The 22,505-nt window shown below is 35.1% G+C and overlaps 2 protein-coding genes across 4 annotated transcripts in view; both read right to left on the reverse strand.

The window, feature by feature from the left end:
- The window catches only part of immp2l (inner mitochondrial membrane peptidase subunit 2), a 509,027-nt gene that overhangs the window by 425,951 nt on the left and 60,571 nt on the right, over nt 1-22,505 (reverse strand). Inside the window, exon 4 of one of the 3 annotated variants that reach the window (XM_031898961.1) lies at nt 6,595-6,941. The exons of the other annotated variants lie outside the window; for them this stretch is intronic. Coding sequence (XP_031754821.1) covers nt 6,872-6,941 — 70 coding nt within the window. The 3' untranslated portion in view covers nt 6,595-6,871. Of the gene's footprint in view, nt 1-6,594; nt 6,942-22,505 lie in introns of those variants that run through there. 3 annotated transcript variants of the gene reach the window in all.
- On the reverse strand, nt 5,107-6,935 carry LOC105946838 (C-C chemokine receptor type 4). Its single transcript, XM_018092283.2, has one exon. It carries the CDS (start codon nt 6,910-6,912, stop codon nt 5,854-5,856), a length of 1,059 nt encoding a protein of 352 aa, XP_017947772.1. The 5' UTR covers nt 6,913-6,935; the 3' UTR covers nt 5,107-5,853.

A 22,505-nucleotide genomic window follows, 5' to 3' on the forward strand; every position in this document is an offset into this window, starting at 1 on the left:
AATTGTTAACAGCAGGAAAATCGAAGGTTAAGAAATTAGTGCAATATTGAACAAGTCTATGCTGGGACTGAAAAAAAAAAAAGTGAAAGTTGGGTTTTCTTCATTTATTTGGTGATTACAGGTCCCATGGTTTATATGTTATATAAAACTTCCAGCACAAGGTTGCTATCAAGCAAAGTAAGGCAATGACAATGCCTGCTGCTTGATAGCCAACAACCTTAAGCAGCTAATAAAATATAAAATGAACTTATCTATTTATTTTTAAAAAGCATTTATGATGTGTCTGAAACAATAATTAACAAGATAGCTGACCTGTGCCACTTAATCTTATCAAAGTTTCCATATGTTGCTGTAGGACAGAATGTGTTGAGTTTGCAATTTGCAAATAAGCATATGCATTCAATAAGCAATACAAATGCTTTTTTTTTAGCCACAATATTCATCCTGCAGGCAAGATGCTGAAGTGAACATTGGAAGCCTGGTCAATTCAGATAACAGGCCACAAACTCAATTTTACAGCATCGACAAATATGAACCTTTTTACTGCACAATAAGACATAAATATATTGCCCTTAAACTACACTATGCAAATGAATATGTTCCCAACCACTGCTATGACATTATGACAGATACATTTATATCTATTTTATAACCAACATACCGTTGAAGAAGCATGAATTGCATGTTTTAGAAGTGTTGGTTATTAATTAGAATTCTGCTTTCCCATTCTTTCTTGTTTTCACAAATCTTCTGCATTTTAAAACGGATATGTCCCATCACTATAATATACATATTTAGGGCATTTCGAAAAACACACAAGTATAGGATTATCATGAACATTATTGAGTGTAAGACCAAATATATACCGTGGAAAGGTGTGATGGTGCAACCTAATGCTGGAAACAACATTTATATCTAAAATTGTTTTTAGAAGCTGTGTTTTTTTAGTGTGTTTGATATATATTTAAGAAGCAGGTTTTAATGCACCTAAATGTACCAACTAATTTATTGCATTACATTCTACCAGGTTGTACCCCAAAGCATTCAAATTAGAATTTTAGCATAGTCACATTCCATTGCATTTTTACAATGAAACATGCTGGACTTCTGTTTGCTATGTGTGCATTTAAAATATTTTAAAAAGATGGTTCATCTTAATATAACAATTTGTACACTGATTTCTATGCACATATCAAGCACTTTCTTACATGCATTACCTGAAATCAACAGTTTCAGAGATACTTAACACAAAAAATCCAAAAGAACTGCATTAAGTTCTCTTCAAGATGGCTCAAACAGAATGGATCGGCAACACCATTCCGGAGTCCAACCCCCTCCTTTTTAGAGAAGAATGAGGAAGGGACGTTGTGACGCTGAGGGTGTGGACCTTGAATACACAAGTTTATAATAGGAAAAGGACAAGGGCGAGCAATTGATAGACCTGGTAATAAATCATCTATTTAAAAAAAAAAAAATGTTGAGAGAGAGAAGATGACAGGTTTATTAAACTAAACATCATGTTACAAACTTTTAGGGGCCGAGTGAGGTTGTGGAATGCCCTTCCTAGTAATATTGTAATGGCAGATTCTGTTGATGCCTTTAATAGGGGCCTGAATGAGTTCTTGAACAAGCATAGTATCCAAGGCTATTGTGATACTAATATCCACAGTTAGTATTAATGGTTGTGTATATAGTTTATGTATGTGATAGCATAGATTGGTAAGTATAGGTTGTGTGTGCTGGCTTTACTTGGAAGGGTTGAACTTGATGGTCTTTTTCAACCCTATGTAACTATGTAACAGTTTTATTAAACTAAACGTCATGTTACGAACTTTTAGGGGCCCCATTTATCAAAGTCCTAATTTCTGACATTAAAAAGAACAATAGGAAAAATTCGGATTAAATCCGTTAATTTCTGATGTGCGTTAAAAGCATGAAAATTTGAATGATCGTAAACGGCACACAAAACTTTGACTTTGAACCTTTTGGAAGCCTCCCATAGGACTCAATGGCACTCTGCAGCTCCAACCTGGCCAAAGGAAAGTCATGCTACCGAAGCTTGAATGAATTCTGAAACTTTTATATTTATCAGAAAGGTCTATGTAAATACAGCCATAAGCACTCAAAGAAATGCTGCACTAAGTCCTCAATCAAAAGAAACACAGGACTTCTTGTCTCCTTTTTTGGGAACATGATTCAGTTGTCTGACTTTCTCTCTCAGAAAAATCCTTAATTCCCTGGGCCATAGTCTTCCAGTTCTCCCCTCTCTTGCTCCCCCCCTCCTACAAGAATGCTAAGAACTCCCTCCCTTAGGAATGTGTAATCTGAGCTATAATGGCTACACTGCAAACAGGAAGCTACTTAAAATAGCAACTGCTGTCTTCTAGAGCTGTTTATTTATTCTGCATGGCAATGCTTTCTGCAGAATAAATACTGTTTATTGTTCAAAAATGACTTTCCTTCTCCTTTAGAAGGGAAACTATAACCCTGATATTGCATAAAACAGCTCATATTTAAAACCCTGCTTTATCTGAAATTTAATGTTGATAAATGTAAGGTCATGCATCTGGGATGTAAAAATATGCAGCCAATTATACCCATAATGGGACTGTGTTAGGAGAAGAACCTTGGAGTCCTTGTAGATAATAAACTTGGCTGTAGCAAGCAATGCCAGGCAGCAGCTGCAAGGACAAACAAGGTTTTGAGCTGTATTAAAAGGGGCATAGATTCACAGGAGGAGGGGGTTATTCATCCACTTTACAGAGTGCTGGTAAAGCCCCATCTAGAATATGCCATGCAGTTTTGGTCTCCAGTGCTCAAGTGGGACATTATAGAGGGTCCAGAGAAGGGCAACTAAGCTGGTAAAGGGTATGGAAATCTCAGTTATGACTGGCCAAGTTAGGATTGTCTACACTGGAGATGAAGCGCTTAAGGTGTGATATGCTAACTATATTTAAAAATAGAAGGGGATCATATAATAATCTATTTAATGCTTTATTTATGTCTTTCCAGCAGACACAAGGGCACCCATTCCAATTAGAAGAAATTGAGCTGTGAGGTTGTGGAATTCTCTCCCTGAATCAGTCGTACTGGCTGATACATTAGATAGCTTCAAGAAAGAGTTGGATGGCTTCTTAGCAAGTGAGGGTGATAGCTCTTAGTACAAGTTGATCCAGGGACTGGTCCAGTTGCCATCTTGTAGTCAGGAAGGATTTTTTCCCCTCTGTGATAAATTAGAGAGGCTTCGGGTGGGGTTTTTTGCCTTCCTCTGGATCATCTAGAAGTTAGGTAGGTTATATATGGGCATATAATGTTGAACTTGATAGACATACAGTGGTGTGAAAAACTATTTGCCCCCTTCCTGATTTCTTATTTTTTTGCATGTTTCTCACACTTAAATGTTTCTGCTCATCAAAAAACGTTAACTATTAGTCAAAGATAACATAATTGAACACAAAATGCAGTTTTTAAATGAAGGTTTACGTTATTAAGGGAGAAAAAAAACTCCAAATCTACATGGCCCTGTGTGAAAAAGTGATTGCCCCCCTTGTTAAAAAATAACTTAACTGTGGTTTATCACATCGGAGTTCAATTTCTGTAGTCACCCCCAGGCCTGATTACTGCCACACCTGTTTCAATCAAGAAATCACTTAAATAGGGGCTACCTGACACAGAGATAGACCAAAAGCACCTCAAAAGCTAGACATCATGCCAAGATCCAAAGAAATTCAGGAACAAATGAGAACAAAAGTAATTGAGATCTATCAGTCTGGTAAAGGTTATAAAGCCATTTCTAAAGCTTTGGGACTCCAGCGAACCACAGTGAGAGCCATTATCCACAAATGGCAAAAACATGGAACAGTGGTGAACGTTCCCAGGAGTGGCCGGCCGACCAAAATTACCCCAAGAGCGCAGAGACAACTCATCCGAGAGGCCACAAAAGACCCCAGGACAACATCTAAAGAACTGCAGGCCTCACTTGCCTCAATTAAGGTCAGTGTTCACGACTCCACCATAAGAAAAAGACTGGGCAAAAACGGCCTGCATGGCAGATTTCCAAGGCGCAAACCACTTTTAAGCGAAAAGAACATTATGGCTCGTCTCAATTTTGCTAAAAAACATCTCAATGATTGCCAAGACTTTTGGGAAAATACCTTGTGGACCGACAAGACAAAAGTTGAACTTTTTGGAAGGTGCGTGTCTCGTTACATCTGGCGTAAAAGTAACACAGCATTTCAGAAAAAGAACATCATACCAACAGTAAAATATGGTGGTGGTAGTGTGATGGTATGGGGTTGTTTTGCTGCTTCAGGACCTGGAAGGCTTGCTGTGATAGATGGAACCATGAATTCTACTGTCTACCAAAAAATCCTGAAGGAGAATGTCCGGCCATCTGTTCGTCAACTCAAGCTGAAGCGATCTTGGGTGCTGCAGCAGGACAATGACCCAAAACACACCAGCAAATCCACCTCTGAATGGCTGAAGAAAAACAAAATGAAGACTTTGGAGTGGCCTAGTCAAAGTCCTGACCTGAATCCTATTGAGATATTGTGGCATGACCTTAAAAAGGCGGTTCATGCTAGAAAACCCTCAAATAAAGCTGAATTACAACAATTCTGGGCCAAAATTCCTCCAGAGCGCTGTAAAAGACTCGTTGCAAGTTATCGCAAACGCTTGATTGCAGTTATTGCTGCTAAGGGTGGCCCAACCAGTTATTAGGTTCAGGGGGCAATTACTTTTTCACACATGGCCATGTAGGTTTGGATTTTTTTTCTCCCTAAATAATAAAAACCCTCATTTAAAAACTGCATTTTGTGTTTACTTGTGTTATCTTTGACTAATAGTTAAATGTGTTTGATGATCAGAAACATTTTGTGTGACAAACATGCAAAAGAATAAGAAATCAGGAAGGGGGCAAATAGTTTTTCACACCACTGTATATCTTTTTTCAACTTACTATGTTACTATGTATCTACATAAATTATTTTCATAAAAATATACTTTTCTAGTAGTATGTATCATTGAGTACTACTAGAAAGAAAATTGTCATTTTAAGTAAGAAAAAAAAAAATCTCATCTCATCTGATTGTAATATTATTTTGTATTATATAAGTTGCATATACTGCATAATGACAAGCACATTTTTAGAATACAACAGTGCATAAAATTCTTTACTGTTTTACTGATTCCTGATGACTTAAGCAGGAGGAGTAATATACAGCAGTATACAAAAGACGACACCAAGAAAACATTAATAATATTGTAGAAAATCAAAAGAAATGTAACTAACTTGAAGTTAATAGCAAACATATTTTGCTAGTACAAAACATTTATAAAAAGATATACATTTCATTTTATTGGATGAAAATAAACTTCTGTGAAGTTTAACAGACATATCAAATAAACAGTATTTATGTTTGGCTTTAAACACAAAGGGTTAATATTTATACAAAAACATTTAAATGCTGACTTGTTTATTAAGGTAAGAAGCAGCTACAAAACCATGTGTAAGAAAGCTGCATAGAAACTGATGTGATCAGTAAAACTGTATATGATCTGTACATTCTTATGCAATTTTTGTAACCACACTGGTTTCTGTGTAAGCTTCCTGTTCACTTCCATGGACTTTTCTAATTCCACTGAAATGTCTGATTTTGGTTTATTTTTCAGTGTAATTGTCAGAAACTTTCATAATTAGACAATCTAGAGCCCTTTTTGTAGAGTTTTTGGCTGTGCTGTAGAAAATGTCTCAACTAAGCCAATGTGTCATCTCCCATGTCCTTGAACACATTCAACAATGTATTCAGTCACTGGATGCTTTAGGTGCACGTTAATTTTAAGCAGGAGACTAAATTACAGAATGGATTCTGATGAAAATGAACCTTTACTTATTCTTGAGGTAGAAGATGCATAATCACTCACTGAAGTTTTATATGATCCCACTATCCTGCTTGAGTGTACAAAATTCAGAGGCCGGTTAATTATTAAGCGCAGATATCCCCGGAATTTTTCTCCAGCAAATGTATAAATTATAGGATTCAAACAGCAGTGGACCAAAGATAAAGTGTGTGTTACATCTGCAGCAGTTTGCAGCTGGTCAGTCTCAAGATCCACTGCGCCAGAGGTTTTTAAGATGTTTAAAAAAACAACTATATTATAAGGGGTCCAAAAAATAAAAAATACAATGCCAACAATAAGAATCAACCTAATTGCACATCTTTTCTGCTTGCATTTACTGTTCTGTAATGTTTTAATGATGTGTAAATAACTAAATAACAATATGAAAAGTGGGATAACTAAACCAAAAATGTTGATTAGAAGACTGCAGAAAATTTTCCAATTCTGCCTGTTGATTTCTGGGTAAGAGAGGACACACTCTGTATAATTACCTGTCATCACAATTTCATGAAATTTAAAATTAGGAGTAGAAATGGAAAGTGCCAGAACCCAAACCACGATACTAACAATAAGGCCCCATCTGACATTTCTAACTCTAAGTGCAAACACAACATGGACAATTGCAAAATAGCGGTCTACACTCATAACCGTTATAAAGAATATACTGCTAAAAAAACCAACAAAATATATGGTAGATAATATTTTACACATTATATTTCCAAATATCCATTCATTTATGATTGTGTAGGCAATAAATGGAAGTGAGACAACAAACAATAGGTCTGAGACTGCCATGTTAAAGAGATAAACATCAGTGGTTGTTCGTAATTTCTTACAATATACCAGTACGAAGATGACCAAAATATTTCCCACCAGTCCAAAGGTAAATGCCAAGCAATAAAGTACAGGCAGAAAGTGAAAAGTAAAAGTTCTGGAATTCTCAAAAGTTTCAGTTGACTCTGAATAGATATAGTCATTTGTTGTATCTAGTATGTTGCTGTCTGTTACATTCATTTTGGCTCCTTCTGTGCCAGTAAAGAGATCTGTAAATGAAGACAGAAATCTTTCACAATAAAGTAAATTGACATAAGCAGATCATTTACAATATTTATACTAGAAACAGGGGCATAAGGATAGAGAAAGCAGACTCTGCAACCGCTGGGGGGCCCAGTATGCATGAGGGACCTAGTATTACAGAAAATCAGCGGCATAACTATATAGGAAGCAGACCCTGCAGTTTGTAGTGGGGTCCAGCAACTTTTAGTTATGTCATTGATTTATGTAATTGACAATAAACTTTTTGTCCTAGTTGCCTATGTGTTGGAAAAAAACTAAAACATTATTTCTAATCATTCAGTGGGAAGGTAGCAAGATAGCAGCTCCCTGACACCTGTATTACTAAAAGTGGTAGATAACAGAATAGCACTCAGTAGTAAGAAATCCAAGTCCTGCTTGGGACTTCTGCAGTTACATGGGAGCAGGAAAGCAGTTCTGAAAGCTCAAATTTGGGCACAATGCACTAAGATGGCTGCCTGCACCCCAATATTACAACTAAAACAATACATCTGTTGGTTCAAGAATAAACATTTTAAACGGTAGAGTGAATTATTTGCTATGTAAAAAGTGTAATTTAGAACTGAAAAGTACACCATAAAAATCATGGCAGAATTCCTTTAAGTTTCACTTGAAAATGTGTCAAGGACAGGCTGTCGCTGACTGTTCCATTTCTTTGTGTTTTTTTACAATACAAGTCTAAAAAATTTTGAATATTAAAAACCTTCCATAGGACTCCCGACAGCTTAAACCTTGCATTCATTTTGTCAGTCTAAAAAAAGTCATATAAAGTTTTAAAAATCTCAAATGTTTGTGGTTAAAAAAAAATTATACAAATTTTTCAAGAAAATCAGAATTATCTGATTTTTTCGGGAAAGAAAAAAAAGAAACAATCGTATACTGCCAAAAAACATTTATGTTAATCTAGAAATAAATTAAACATAAAAAACCTTAGTAAATGGGCCCCTGTGTATCAAAAATATGTTTATCTGTATTCACACTATGGTGCTGTGACTATACTATAAGACAACTTTATATTATGATAGAAAATTGGTTATAAACTAAACTAGTACTTGACCAACCCTGAGCTGTGAAGCACATCATAGTAAAACCATAAAATGAAAAAATGTTTAGCTAAATAGTGTAAAATCCCATTTTCACAAAAAATTGCACAGCCGGCAGTGGAAGAAAATATTTGCCTACAACTATATTTTTCATAAATTGAAAAATTTTTTTACATTTGTGAAAAAAACACTATTTTTTGCTTATGCACAAAACTTTTACTCTGTCCATATGATTAAAGAACAATTTTTGCTGCTTTAACATTATCAAATATATATTTAAATATCAGGGGCGGGCCAAGCCAACCGGGCGCCCTAGGCAACCCGGTTGGCCTCCTCACTCCTGCACCTTTCCCTGCCTCACGTGTGCATGGGCGCGCATGCGCAGCTCCATCAAGGGGGGGAGGGAGTCATTGCCCCCACCGCCTAATGACAACCGGTGGGGGCAATGACAAGAGAGCGCAGACTAGGGGAGAGATTTATCAATCCATGAACGCTCCGAATGCGGGTTTTTTCGTAATGATCGGTATTTTTACGACTTTTTCGTATATGAGGTCTTAATAACCCAGTACAGCACCAAAATAAAACTGCAATTCAGTGGCTGAAATTTAAAGCAGATAAAACATGGGTTCTCTTAAAGTCCGTATCCAAATTAAAGATGGAACAAATGTAAGCAACTTGGCAATAGCTTATATTTGAATTTTTGCAGGCTTTGATAGACATGGCTTTTTGTTGTTCTTCTTTCCTATCTGCTACCCTGTGGCAAACTATATAGATATACTATGTAGATATATGGCAAAAAGTTGATTAAAACACCTGCCTTCTTTCTGTATTTTTGTTAAAAAAATGCTATATTAAATTTTGAAAAATGCTATATTTAATAGGACTAAAATATTTGTCTTGAAAAAAATGTCTATGATGAAGAACAATAAAACTTGTTTGGTAACAATGGTTACTGCTATTTAAAAACAAACAAACTAAAAACATAATTTTAGATCATTTGAAAAAAAAAAAAAAAAAAATTAAGAATCCTTACTCCTCACTTGTAATTTTACAACAGGGATTAAGGATTAACTCAAATCACTTGAGCACAGTCTCAACTGACACATTTATTTGCTCTGATAAATGTGTCAAACCACTGAAAAGTTCATGAGTGCTGGGGATTTTTCCTGTAAATCAGGCAAATATTTGTAACTGTGCTAACATGTGAATTGTTATACATCCATTAGGATTTCAGGTTCCTGTATCAATTTGTAGTCTAATTCAAATAGGAAAATTGTTTTGCAAATTAAGCATTGTGATAAAAGCCGAGAATGAAACTTTTGAGAAAAATGTTATACAATCTAGAAAAAATTGTTTTTACAAAAAGGTTGCGTCCAAAAGATTTAATGTTTAAATGCAGGACCTGAAATGGATTCATGTATACAGGATGTGCTGAACACTAAGGACACCATCAAAGCCATTTTCACAGGAAGTGGTGGGTTGTGTGCAGTATTCTATGCTGTTAAAAATATAATGTACATTTTAACATAGGTAATAAAAGGTCTGTGGCCAGTGTTTTTAAACAATGCACAATGTAAATCCTAGTCTTAGAAGCAGCCTCAGAAAAGTGCTCTGAATGATTAACTGAGTTTGTTGTTGTTACCCATGTTGTAGCATTCTGTAAATTTTAAACCAGCACTATTTTTTTCATTAGTTTTTTTCTTTGTACAGTTACTTTAATTCATTTATATAGTTTTAACCCACCATAAATGGTTTTTGCTAACAGTGTCCGTGTTCTGCAGAAAACACTATGGGGCACATTTACTAAGTTATTATGAGATTATGAGTTTTTTTTCATACTTCTAGATAATTTTGAGATTTACACGTGGGTTTTCACCAGAACGCGATTTTTTCGAATTATTTTCGAAAAAAAACTCCCATACTTCGTGATTTATTAATGTTTAGTTGACTTGTTTTTGTACAATAAAAAATTTGACAGATTTGATCTGTCAAGTACCAGTGAGTCCTATGGTGGCTTAGAATAGTAGAGGAATAGAATAGTCAGTGACAGTCTGGCCTTGACACTTTTCAAGGGGAAGTTAATCCCATCATTGTTTTCAGTTTCACCCACTTTAAAGTAAAACTTTACACATTAATGTTTTCCAAGAGTGCCAATGCTCCTAAAATGGCTCCTGGAGCAGTTACTGTTTGGGAAAAATAAAGAGGATTCATGGAAGCGAACATCCTTTTGAACTCAATTTTTTCGAGTTTTAACAATATTTTCAACTTGAAAAATTCAGGATATTTGTATGTAAACTTTAGTACAAAGATTCAAGCATTATCGTGACATTTTATAAATACAGCAATGATTGAAGTTAATTCGAATTTCTATCATGTCGAGTTTATATGACTTTCAAGGGCAGCAAGAAAAACAAATTTTAATAAATATGCCCCTTAATGTTAAATCCTTGGGTATTGCTACAAAAGCTCCATGAAACCATCCCTTTCAGATTTCATAGGAGTCCCTTACATATATTAATAAGGGACTTCTATAGATATCATATTTTGCTGGAGATTGCTTCCATAGATCTCTTAAAAAAGCAATAACACCTGTGGATTAAAATATAATCTACTGTTACACTTGACTCGCACTGAATGTTTGCTATACAAACTACATAGTTAATAAACAGTATATAAACTGCTGTGTAGCCATGGAGGGAGGATAAGAGAGGATAAGTTTACAGATAAAATGAGTAGTTTTAGGCTAATAACCTAAGCAGAAAAACTGTTGAAGCAGCCTCCTTCTGCTCTGCATGTGTGGTAGAAGTAGGGATTTCTGCATTTTTTCCATTGTCATATTGTAAGATACTGTATAGAGGGCTTTGGAAATGGGTACAAAAACAAAACTGCATTGGAACACATACTTCTTACTATAGAGAGTTTTAGAGGTAAAATGTAATCCCTTGGCAATTGGTAAAAGAAAGGCATAATATGGCAAGAAAATATAGAAAATAAAAATAAATAGCTCTAAAAAATGCTTGTTTACTGCAAACAACACTTTACATTGCTTTGGGGGGGTCTAAAAATACAGCAAATTAAAAGTAATTATAAGTTAGACATTTTTAAAATTATATATATATATTTTTTTTTTTCTTTTTCATTAAAATACATATACAATATTTTAAAATATACAAATTAACTTATAAAATAATTATTCTTGTTGATGTTATGTGAAAATGTTCTCTCAGGTTAAATTAAACATAGTCTTGGCAAAACTTACATGTTAAATTCTTATCTGTAAATATACACTTCCTTTTTGTAGGTCTGTTCCACACTGAAGCAAACTCCTTTCTGAGATGACAGGGACAGAACCTTCATCAAAAGGCTTCAGTCTACCTCAGACATATTTTTTTTAAAAGGTGTGAAGATACAATAGATATAGAGGAAGCGCTATAAATAGCCACATACGGCACTAAATATCCTGGTCTATAAAGCCATCATTAAAGGAACCACTGTTATAATAAAGGTCGTAATAAGGAAACAAATACAAATCATCATAGGTTTCTTAAACACAGGCATTTTTGTGTAAAAAACATATATATTTTTATTATATATATATATTTTTTTTAAATGCAAGCATGCCTTTTTGTAAGGTCAAAACACATCTCTCTATTCTGTGGGGCACATTCATCAAAGTACGACTGGTCCGAATACAAAAAATTTGTTTTTTTTTTGTTTTTTTTTAAAGGTTACAACTTTTGCGTATTTTCTGCAACTTTTTCGTACATTAGTGCGACGTTTCCGTACTTTGCGACAAAAAGTGTGACAAAATCGTGAAGAGTACGAAAGTCTTGGATTCATTCAAGCTTCGGTATCGTGACTTTCCTTGGGCCAAGTTGGAGCTGCAGAGTGCCATTGAGTCCTACCAAAATCATGCACAGAAGGATCAAAGTCAGCAAAGTTTTCCTGCATTTTACGATCATTCAAATACAAAAAAAAATCATACTTTTCGGCCATTATATGATCAGATACGATTTTTTCGTACTTTAAAAAGCAAGATACAAAAAAATTGATATGATTTTTTTGTATTGTGCTTTTTAAACATAGAAAAATCGTACTTTGATAATTCTGCCCCTATATGTTTTATGAACTGTCAAGTGCAAAAATGTTAAATTAAAAAAAAAAAAATCAATAAAACCATTAAAACAAAAAAAAAATACAATTCTGAACATGAGTCCAAGGAGGCAGAATTAAATTATGTGTTTAGGTACTCTCAAACCAAATGCACAAAACAGCGACTTTGTGTAAGCAGGCTGCATCAAATGGCAAAAGTAAAATGACTTCACTTTATAGACTATTTTAGTCTTTGTACTGCAAGTAAAATATTTTTGTCAATGTTATTTTGTAAGAGAGATGTTTTCAGAAACTTAAAGGGCACCTACCACCCTAAATTTGCTTCTCTCACCAGAGATGCGAGCTAATATATATATATTTTTTTTTTTTTATTTAAAGCGCTCTCTGTCGGTGCTAGACTGCCTGCAGCAGGAACTCTCTCCTGGTGCGGTGGCCCCTCTAACCCCCCGCAGGGCCCCCCACCCGACGTCCTCCCCCCGAGCGCGTACATTTAACGCATCAGGGGAGGAGTGGTCGGGCAGGGGAAGCGCCGGCAAGGGTCGGGTCTGGGCCCAGTCCAACCCTGCATGAACCGCTCAGGACAATTAACATAATTTCACTTGGATTAAGGTCAGGACTTTGACACGGCCATTCCAGAACATTCACTTTATTCTTCAGTAGAACGACTTGTGTGTTGAGGATTGTTGTCTTGCTGCATGACCCACTGTTTTTTCAGTTCACGTACAGTTGTCTTGAGATTTTCCTTTAGAATTCTCTGGTATAGTTCAGAATTCATTGTTCCATCAATGATGGCGAGCCATGCAGGTCCAGATGCAGCAAAACAGGCCCAAACCAGAACACTCCCACTACCATGTTTCACAGATGGGATATGTTTCTTATGCTGGAATGCAGTGTTTTTCTTTCTCCAAATGTAATACTTCTCACTTAAGCCAAAAATGGGGAAGAACAAAGGCCCCTATGCACAATCAAGGTGCACGGAGCCCCTGCATGTGTCCCTTCAAGATGGCGAGCGCAACACCAGCATTCCCACAAGATGAAGCAGAGGAGGACCTGCACAGCTCACAGAAAGTGAGCACACATTCCACCTAAACATTAAGAAAATTTGCCCGCACATCAGTCAAAGACTCCTCTGGTCAAACTACCATCCCTGCCATTAAAGGCGTTAGTGGGCCGATTATTTCTAATCCACTCACAATTAAACCTTAAGGCAGTTTTATGCACATCAATACTCATCCCGCATAACCCTTTCACTGGACCAACTTTCTACATACCTTAAGTCTATCCCCCTTTCTGCCCTGGAACCTTAGGAGTGAACTCATCTGGATAATCCCATCTCAGAAACTGAAATACAGGAAGGCATTTACTCCATGGCCTCCGATAAAACCCATGGGCCAAAAAATAGAAACGTATAAGTACAAATGCAGCAAGTTTTTGTATCACCATGTCCAGACATCATTTTTGAGTGGCAACGTTTGGTATTTTTTCCCTGTGATCACTGAAAGACACAACATGGGAAAGGCACTTGGCTTCATCTGTATATAATAATAGCAAAATCAAATGAATACAGAAAAAGCTGTCAAAAACTTTGGAAGACCATGTGAACGTAAAAAAAGTTCCAAAATATTCTTTAGAGAAAGCAGTTAAAAATTTGTTTCATTATTATTTATGTACCTATTCCCTTTGAAGCAGGGCCTAGCTAGGAGTGGACAGTGGTAAATAATCTCAGTGTATCAGACTTATGCTTCTCAAAGGACACTTTAATTCAGCTCCTGTGGTTCACTATCTGTTCTCTAAAGGTATTCACTATTTTACCAATGTAATAAAGTTTACACAGGCAATTAATAAAATAAACAATAAATGTTGAGGTATATGTGAACCAGTGGTAAGTAAACAGTCTTTTACCAGAAAACCCTATCATGTCTCTGTCTTCCCATCTACAGGTCATTATATCAAAAAGTTCTGCAAGTTGTAGTCCATCCCATCCCCTATCAATCATTGGTGGTGTGCCTAAAATGGCAGTTTGTGATCAGTCCCAAACTATTCCAGATGTCAGCTTTGGTTACATTTCCCCAGGGAAATATCCAATGGTAAATTTAGGCCTTTGGCATCACTGGAACTTGCAGTCTTATTGTATAATATATCATCCTGTGACAGGTGTGAGACCTGGGAGGGTATCTTATAGAGAAGATTCCATAGGTCAAGCTAAGTCAAGCTTTATTGTTATCACATTTGCATACAAAAAATATACACATGGGACGAAATTGCAAATTAAAGGCCCCACCCAAGAAAAACAGAAGCATATTTCATTTCCCATACATACTGCTATGTATATGTAGGTATCCTCTTTGTAGGAAGTGATCATGCATCTCTCATGATTGATCTACCCAATATAAAGAGTTGTTGATCACTCTTAAAAACTGTGAATAAGAAACTCCCCTCACTGTACCAATGGGTTCATAACTATTGACAAAAAAAAAATAGTTGTCGAAAATAGTGTGATACCAAGTTAAGCCTCTTTTCTGTATATCCTGAGATCTAGGAAAGCAATCTGTGAAAATAGTGTACAGGCTAATACATTTTTACACCCCAGGGTCTTAATTAAGTGACTAGAAGAACCAGGAGAGTGCCTAAAAATTAGGAAATCTGTGATTCTACCTTTTCGTTCTGCTTTAAAATAAATTGACATTTTTAATACCATACAATATAACATGTTTGCTTAAATAAGACAAGAAGAATTCAATAAAAGATGCAGTATAAATTGCACAGCTTCGAAGGGAATCAATGTAAATACTTTCTATATATCCCTGAACCATCATACAATTTCCAATCAAATCCAAGTTTTACTTTCTGTTGAATGTTTAAATCCATAATGAGTTTAGAAGCCACTATTTCTGTTTACTCCTATATGTGTCATCCCAGGAAAAAAAAGGATAATTAATAACTCTCTTGCAAGCAAATTGGTCAAAGTACATCAGTGTCTGAAAAGCAATTTCAGCCTAATAATGACTTCCAATAAATGGAATGATTTGATATTCCCTGTTAAAAGACACTTTTTATTTTAATCTTAGCCAGTCGCGCAATAAAAAATAAAAAAAAAGTTTCATATAAATGTTCTACTGTTGGTAGGAAACAATAAATTGCAGTTTTGATTACCATGTAATTGGATGTAGAACACATTATTCAGGGATACTGCAGAATAAATGGTTTCATTATTAAGGATGGAGATCTATTGGATAGGAAACTATCTGAATTAGAATGTGTATTACACTCTATATTTTATCTTTATATAAAAAAAAAACCTTAGGTTAGTTAAGCAGGTAGCACAGCAAATGAAAAAGCGTTATGCCTCACCATAATACTGGTAAAGGTCTGCATGTTTTTTCTAGCTGAGTAAACAACACTGTATTTTTAAAAAAAGTTTAAATGTTTTGACATGGTCGACAAAAGTAAGAGTTTCACTTAATTTTCGGAATTTGGGCATTGGGTTGTAAAGCACAGTTATGATATTTCCTTTTCAGAGTCCATTTTAGTCAAATAATTACTTTTTTTAATTTCCTTTTTCTGTTTAATAACATAGCATAAATCCATAATGACAGCAAAACAATTGTAATGGGGGGGAGACGATAACATACAGTGGGGTAAGGCATTTTGCTTGGGACTGCAACCAATTTCACCAAATTGGTTACAATCATACAAAAAAGAGAGGATTGATTAATGCACATTCCCTGATCTCATTTCATTAATAAATTTACACTTTCAGACATATGGGTTTTAAGTTACGTTATCATCATATAATTGGCAAGCCACCATACCATGTCAAATTAAACCCCACATGGTGGTACTATAATATACTATATTATAAATACTATATAGCCTCACCACAGCACATATTAATCCTTAAAAATGTAGTAAGTTAATTTATTAATAATGTAGTAACTTTACTTAATCATACCATAATCAACACTAAAATTACAGAAGAACTCTTTCAACGTAATACAATTGTAATAAATGGGTAATGATACAAAACTATAAGCTAACTATAGGCCAAACTCTCTCTCTTAAAATGCTGACATAAAGGTATATGCCAGGATGTTGTCTGAGGGAACAAAGAATGACCAACGAGAGTTTACATACTAAAAACAGGAAGCAAATGCTACTTGTAAGCAAACACCGCTTTTGAGTAGAATTAGAAAAGGTATTTAATCACACACATTGGCAGAGCTGTCAACCGCAGGAGACAAACTCCTGGGGGGACCTATGGTGAGTGCAGAATGCTGACAATAAGACACCATTACAAATGTGCAAAATTGGTGTGACATGTTGCACACTAAACCTTGTATGTTGCTTCTAGTGGCCTCATAGCAGGTGCTTATCTTTGAATTCTTGTTTTTAGGCATGTTTTGGCTGTATAAAAACCATGTGTACTGCAAACAGAGCCTCCTGTAGGCTGCCAGTCTACATAGGGAATACCAAATAGCCAATTACAGCCCTTTTTGGCATCCCCTTTTTATATTTGAATGTGGCTCACTGGTAATAAAGTTAGGGGACCCCTGATTAAGGAGTTAATTCAAAAGGTAAAAATAAAAAAACAAACAAACTCATGGTATTCTGTTTTTCCTTAATAGCTGAAGAAAATATTACAAAGAATTGTGAATATTACATGCTAATAGGTGAAATATATAGGTGATTTCTAAAAACCACTTAGGATGAAACAGATTACTTATTCAAGCCTGGGAGTAAGGGAAAAATTCAACAAGTCTAAGGACCAGATTCATTAAAGTACGAATACAAATCACGAAATCAGATAGTTTCTGATGGTTGCAAAAGTCACAAAAATTTTGTTTGTTTGAATACGAAGATCTTGTACTTACAATCTGAAATTTTCATATTGAAACAATTGTTTGCGGATGCCAATCCAATAGTCATGAACGTTTCATATCCGAACGATTGTAAACGGTGGGAAAACCTTTCTGACTTTGAACCTGCGGTGCATGTTTTTGGAAGCCTCCCATAGAACTCAATGGCACTCTGCAGTTTCAACCAAGGAAAGTCCCGATAACGAAGCTTGAATGAATCCAAAACTTTCGTACTCGTTGCGACAAATCCGATTTTGCCGAACAAATTGTCGCAAAGTACGAAAAAGTCCTGCAAATTAACGAAAATATTGCAGAAAATACGCAAAAGTTGTAAACTTTAGAAAAAAGAAAACATTTTTGTATTCGGACCTGTCGTACTTTAATGAATGTGCCCCTAAAAGTCAAACTACTGTTCATAGTTCTAATTTAATCTACAGAAACAGCAACTAATAGAATTTATACTATAAAAATATTTCCTTTTCGTTTCCTTTTGTGCAGTTAGCCATCATGATTTACTTTATGCATTTTAGGTCTAATACTGGTTGCTTAAAGGAGAAGGAAAGGCTAATAAAGATTTAATCTGAAGCTGCAGGCATATCTTCAGTTGTCTCAATAGTGCCCTTAAGTCTCCCCATACTTCACCTGTGTAGAAGATCTGAAGCCAAACAGGAAGAAAAAAAGCTGAGCTGTGTAAAGAAAGTTCCCATAATGCCTCTCTCCCGCACCGAGACCTAGGGGCTGATTTACTTACCCACGAACGGGTCGAATGGAGTCCGATTGCGTTTTTTTCGTAATGATCGGTATTTTGCGATTTTTTCGTATGTTTTGCGATTTTTTCGGATTCTTTACGAATTTTTCGTTACCAATACGATTTTTGCGTAAAAACGTGAGTTTTCCTATCCATTACGAAAGTTGCGTAAAAAGTTGCGCATTTTGCGTAGCGTTAAAACTTAAGCGAAAAATGCGCAACTTTTCGCGTAAGTTTTAACGCTACGAAAAATGCGCAACTTTTTACGCAACTTTCGTAATGGATACGAAAAACTCGCGTTTTTACGCAAAAATCGTATTGGTAACGAAAAATTCGTACAGAATCCGAAAAAATCGCAAAACATACGAAAAAGTCGCAAAATGTTCGTTTTCAAGTCGGAACTTTTCCAATTCGGGTCGGATTCGTGGGTTAGTAAATCAGCCCCCTAGACCGGTGTACATGCTCAGTTTGTCAGACTATGGGGCACATTTACTTATCCACAAATGCTCCGACCGTTCGTTCGATCGGTCCAATCGTATTTTCCGCGACTTCTCCGTTCCTTGCGCGACGAAAATTTCATGACTTTCGGGTCGCCAATACGATATTATCGTGACTAATAAGATTTTTTCGGAAGCAATTTCGTGATATTTGCGATCTTCAGAAGTTTTGGTTTCCAATCCGAATTTTTCCCATTCGGGATTCAAACTCGTGTTTTGATACATCTGCCCCTATGAGTCAGCTTCCTGCTGATTGGCTCAGATCCACATTCCTAAGTGAGTTCTTAGCATTCTTGAGGGAGGGGGGAGCAGGAGAGGGGAGAGTGCTGCGTGTCTCTAGCACAGGGAAACCGACACAACAAATCTTTTGACAGAGAAGTCAGAGCAGCATTTCTGTGAGTGCTAATGGCTGTATTTACATAGACCTTTCTGATAAAGCTTATTTAATTTTTACCTTTATTTCTCCTTTAATCAACATTTTGAGAAAGTTTTATTAAAATTTGAATGTTTTTTTCTGTACTATAGATGAATGTGCAGTATAGAAGAATTTTGAAAAACCAGCTACTCAGACTAACTAAAATAAAAATAAATGTTTAGATGCCTCACACTGGTCCACCTCTGATGGGTACTTATAGATTTTTAAAGTTTTTATTTTAATTTGCTACCCACAGATGTTAGTAGATTGACTAAAACTGTTTAAGGGTTACATCCTGGAAGAAATGGACACTGCAGAATAAGCGTGCACACATTGTGCTTTGAGACTTATATTTTTCTATAAACTTTCCTAAAACAAAGTCTTAAGAGGAAAGCACAAGTAGAGGTTCCTTCATGCTAAAAGCCTTAATCATAACTATTTTTAAAGAAATGGAGAAAAGGCAAAGCAGATTATAAGGATATAAAGATAAAGATACAGATAGCTTTCAATTGGAGGCATAATTGCCCTATTGTTCATTTTGGCACAAAATAGGTTATACAACAGCTTTCTGTCACTATGACAGCTTGTCATGTTCTCTAATATTGCAGGACTGGAATAATCTGCCACTGATCATTATAGTGTCAGAAGGATTTAGACTGAAGGTTGTATTTCTACTAAGAAAATATTTATGAATCCAGCAGGTGTCTAAAATATCATTCAAGAGGTTACAAGATGTTGCTCTCAAGATGTTCCTCTTCTAAAACCTACTCTAATAATTAGGCTGTTGAAACATTTTACTGTTATTTAACCTCAGTTCAAATGATTGACTAAGAATTTCGGTAATATAAGTTTACAGATAAGACTGTTTGCATTATGGACCTAGTCTTCCTAGAGAGGTCCATATTTGGCATTTCAAAACTCAACACACAGAAAATAAGCTAAACAAGAGAAAACATACTACTGGGTATAAAATAAACAATAATTGATTAAAACAAGTTGTATTTACAAGTAATTATAGAAATACTATTCTTATATAATGAACTGTTTTCAGCTTAAGTATTCATATTAAGTAAGCAGCACTGAAATTGCTTTCTGTTCATATGGGCTCATGTCACAGGTGTGCGATATCCACCGGCGCAAGTTGGTTTTTACCAGAAAATGCTCAAATGTGCATTTTTTGGCCTGAAGACTGTTTGGAATCGTGGAAAGCCTTAGGTAGGTGCCACAGGTGATTTACATTAGACTTACCCCTATATATAATTAAAAGACACCAATGGGCACATTTACTAAATCTCTATAATTTCTCATTTTTTTTTTTATTTTTCAAAATTGCCTAAACTCATTTCCTCGAAAATATTTCAAGTTGTCACTCAAACTGACGCACAAAAGCCAGCGTCAAAAATCCGAAAACGTTTTGGACAAAAGCAGGATTTTCCTGCAAAGTGAAGGGACATCTGCCATTGACTTCTACATGATCTCGGCAAGTTTTACCTGGCCAGTTGTCAGATCTGGATTTTTACACATAGGGGCACATTTACTAAAACTTGTATTTTTCTGACATTGAAAAGCATATAAACTCTACATGGTATAAATTTGAATTAAACTCGATCATTGTTGTATTTATATATTGTCACGATAATGCTTGAATCGTTTGTACAAAAATTTCAAGTTTTGAAAGTTTTGAGTTGAAAGTATTGTTAAAACTCGAAAAATTGGAGTTTAAATGGACAATTGTTTCCATGAATCCTCTTTATTTTTCCCAAACAGGAATTTCTCCAGCAGCCATTTTAGGAGCATTGGCGCTCATTTTTGGAAAACAATAATGGGATTAATTTCCCCTTGAAACTGTCTGAAGCAGAAAACAATCAGAGGATTAACTTCTCATTGAAAATGTGTCAAGGACAGGCTGTCACTGACTAGTCTATTCCTCTACTATTCTAAACCCCCATAGGATTCAATGATACTCGACAGGTCAAACCTGCCGAATTTTTTTGAAAAAAAAAGTTAACTAAACATTAATAAATTACAAATTATGGGAGTTATTTTCAAAAACAAATTTTTAGAGAAACAAAATCAGAAAAATCGAGTACTGCCAAAACCCATTCATAAATATCTAGAAGTAAAAAAAAAAAACAACTTTTTCTCAAAATTGCTAAGTAAATGTGCCCCATAGTGTCAAAAACATAGTGTGACACATATGGATAGATTTATTAAAATATGAGTTTAAAGCTTAATACATAAAACCTTCTGTTCATTCCTACAGGATTTTTTAGAAGCGTATTTATCAAATGGTGAGTTTCAACTTTCACTCATTGATAAATACACTTGTGAAAATCCCATACGAATAAAAAGAAAGTGGGTGAGGTTTTTATGTATTAAACTCTAAACTCACATATTGATAAATGTAACCCATACTGTAAAGAGTGAGGGTTTTTTTTTTAGAGCTAAAAAATCTGAATCGGAAAAAAAAAAATCCATAGCAACCGTTAAGATGTTTGCTTTTTAACAGGTGACCAGTAAATTATGCATGGTGATGAGTTTCTATGGGTTACTGCTCATGGGCAAACTTAGTGCCATTTATTACATAACCCCTTTCATGTTTTTATTTACAGACTACATATATAACTTTTTAGAATGAGCAATTATATGAAAAAAATTACAGAAGGCTTAAACGTGGATATCAGGTGCAGAAGGAAAAAAAAAAAAAGAAATGCCTGACCCAATAAGCATAAGTAGGTTATTTCAGAATTATTTCTCTCAGAAAAGTCATTATGTGAAAGTGCTAATACAGCTTTGTTCAGCTTCTCCAGTGGCCCATTAACCTTTTGGTCATTAGGAAAATAGCATAATTAATGGTGCCTTCTCCCTTGAAATATAAATATTCTGCAGTATTAAGCAATAGTGAAATACATTTTAGCTCTGAAACACCGACATAAGCAATATTCATAATGTAATGTTCTGGTTCAATATTTGTGCAACTTAACTGTCAGAAAAATCCCTGTACTGTAGAAAAATTATATTAACATATGAATGTTACCAGGTGTAGAGCACATAAAAAGGAAAATTAAACCATGACACATGGTTCAATTTCTGGGCGATCTGGCCAATAGATTGATTGACTGGATTATGTACAACTGGCCATACACACTGAAATGACAGTTGACCAACTGGAGCAGAAAGAAGAAATAAAATTCTGTAAGTAAAAATGTATAAGAATAAGTAGTGTGTTGATTCAACTAAATACAGTGATTATCCATATTATTCAAACTAAACAAAAAAATCAAAAATATTTGCAATGTGAATGTTTTTTTCCTCTGTGCAAATAACACTGTTTAGACATACTTTGTGAATACCTTTCAGTGTTCTACCCTCAATCTGGCCATAAAAAAAAGCAACAATGTTTTTAATAAATTGTGTAATGAACGTCATTGCATTTCTCAGTGTGAATTTGTAACTTTATTTTTGCAAATGTTGATCTTTTAATGATTTTATTACACAGTATTCTCCTATATTTCAAGTAGTAATACAAAGAAATGTGCAATGGCAAACAGGGCTTTAAATCCTACATTCTTTCTAGTATGCCTTCCCACCATTCCCTCAGTGGTTTATTCACTAACTACTGCAATCTTCTGCTGTGCAAAGTTTATTTGGGTACTATGATATTTTGTTCAACATGAGCTCAATAAATAGGGCTTGTGCTTCTTATACATTTTGCAATATATTTTAATTAAGAAATACAGTCATGGCCAAAATTGCAGTAACACATGTTTTGCTATACACATGTTTATTCCCTTTATGTGTATTGGAACAGAACAAAAAAGGGAGGAAAAAAAGCAAAGTGGACATAATGGCAAAACTCCA

This window comes from Xenopus tropicalis, chromosome 3 (assembly GCF_000004195.4).
Source record: "Xenopus tropicalis strain Nigerian chromosome 3, UCB_Xtro_10.0, whole genome shotgun sequence".
NCBI classification, from domain to species: domain Eukaryota; kingdom Metazoa; phylum Chordata; class Amphibia; order Anura; family Pipidae; genus Xenopus; species Xenopus tropicalis.

What these genes read in the sequence shown, in the direction of transcription:
- LOC105946838 (XM_018092283.2), bottom strand. Translation starts at nt 6,912, where the DNA reads ATGAATGTAACAGACAGCAACATACTAGATACAACAAATGACTATATC.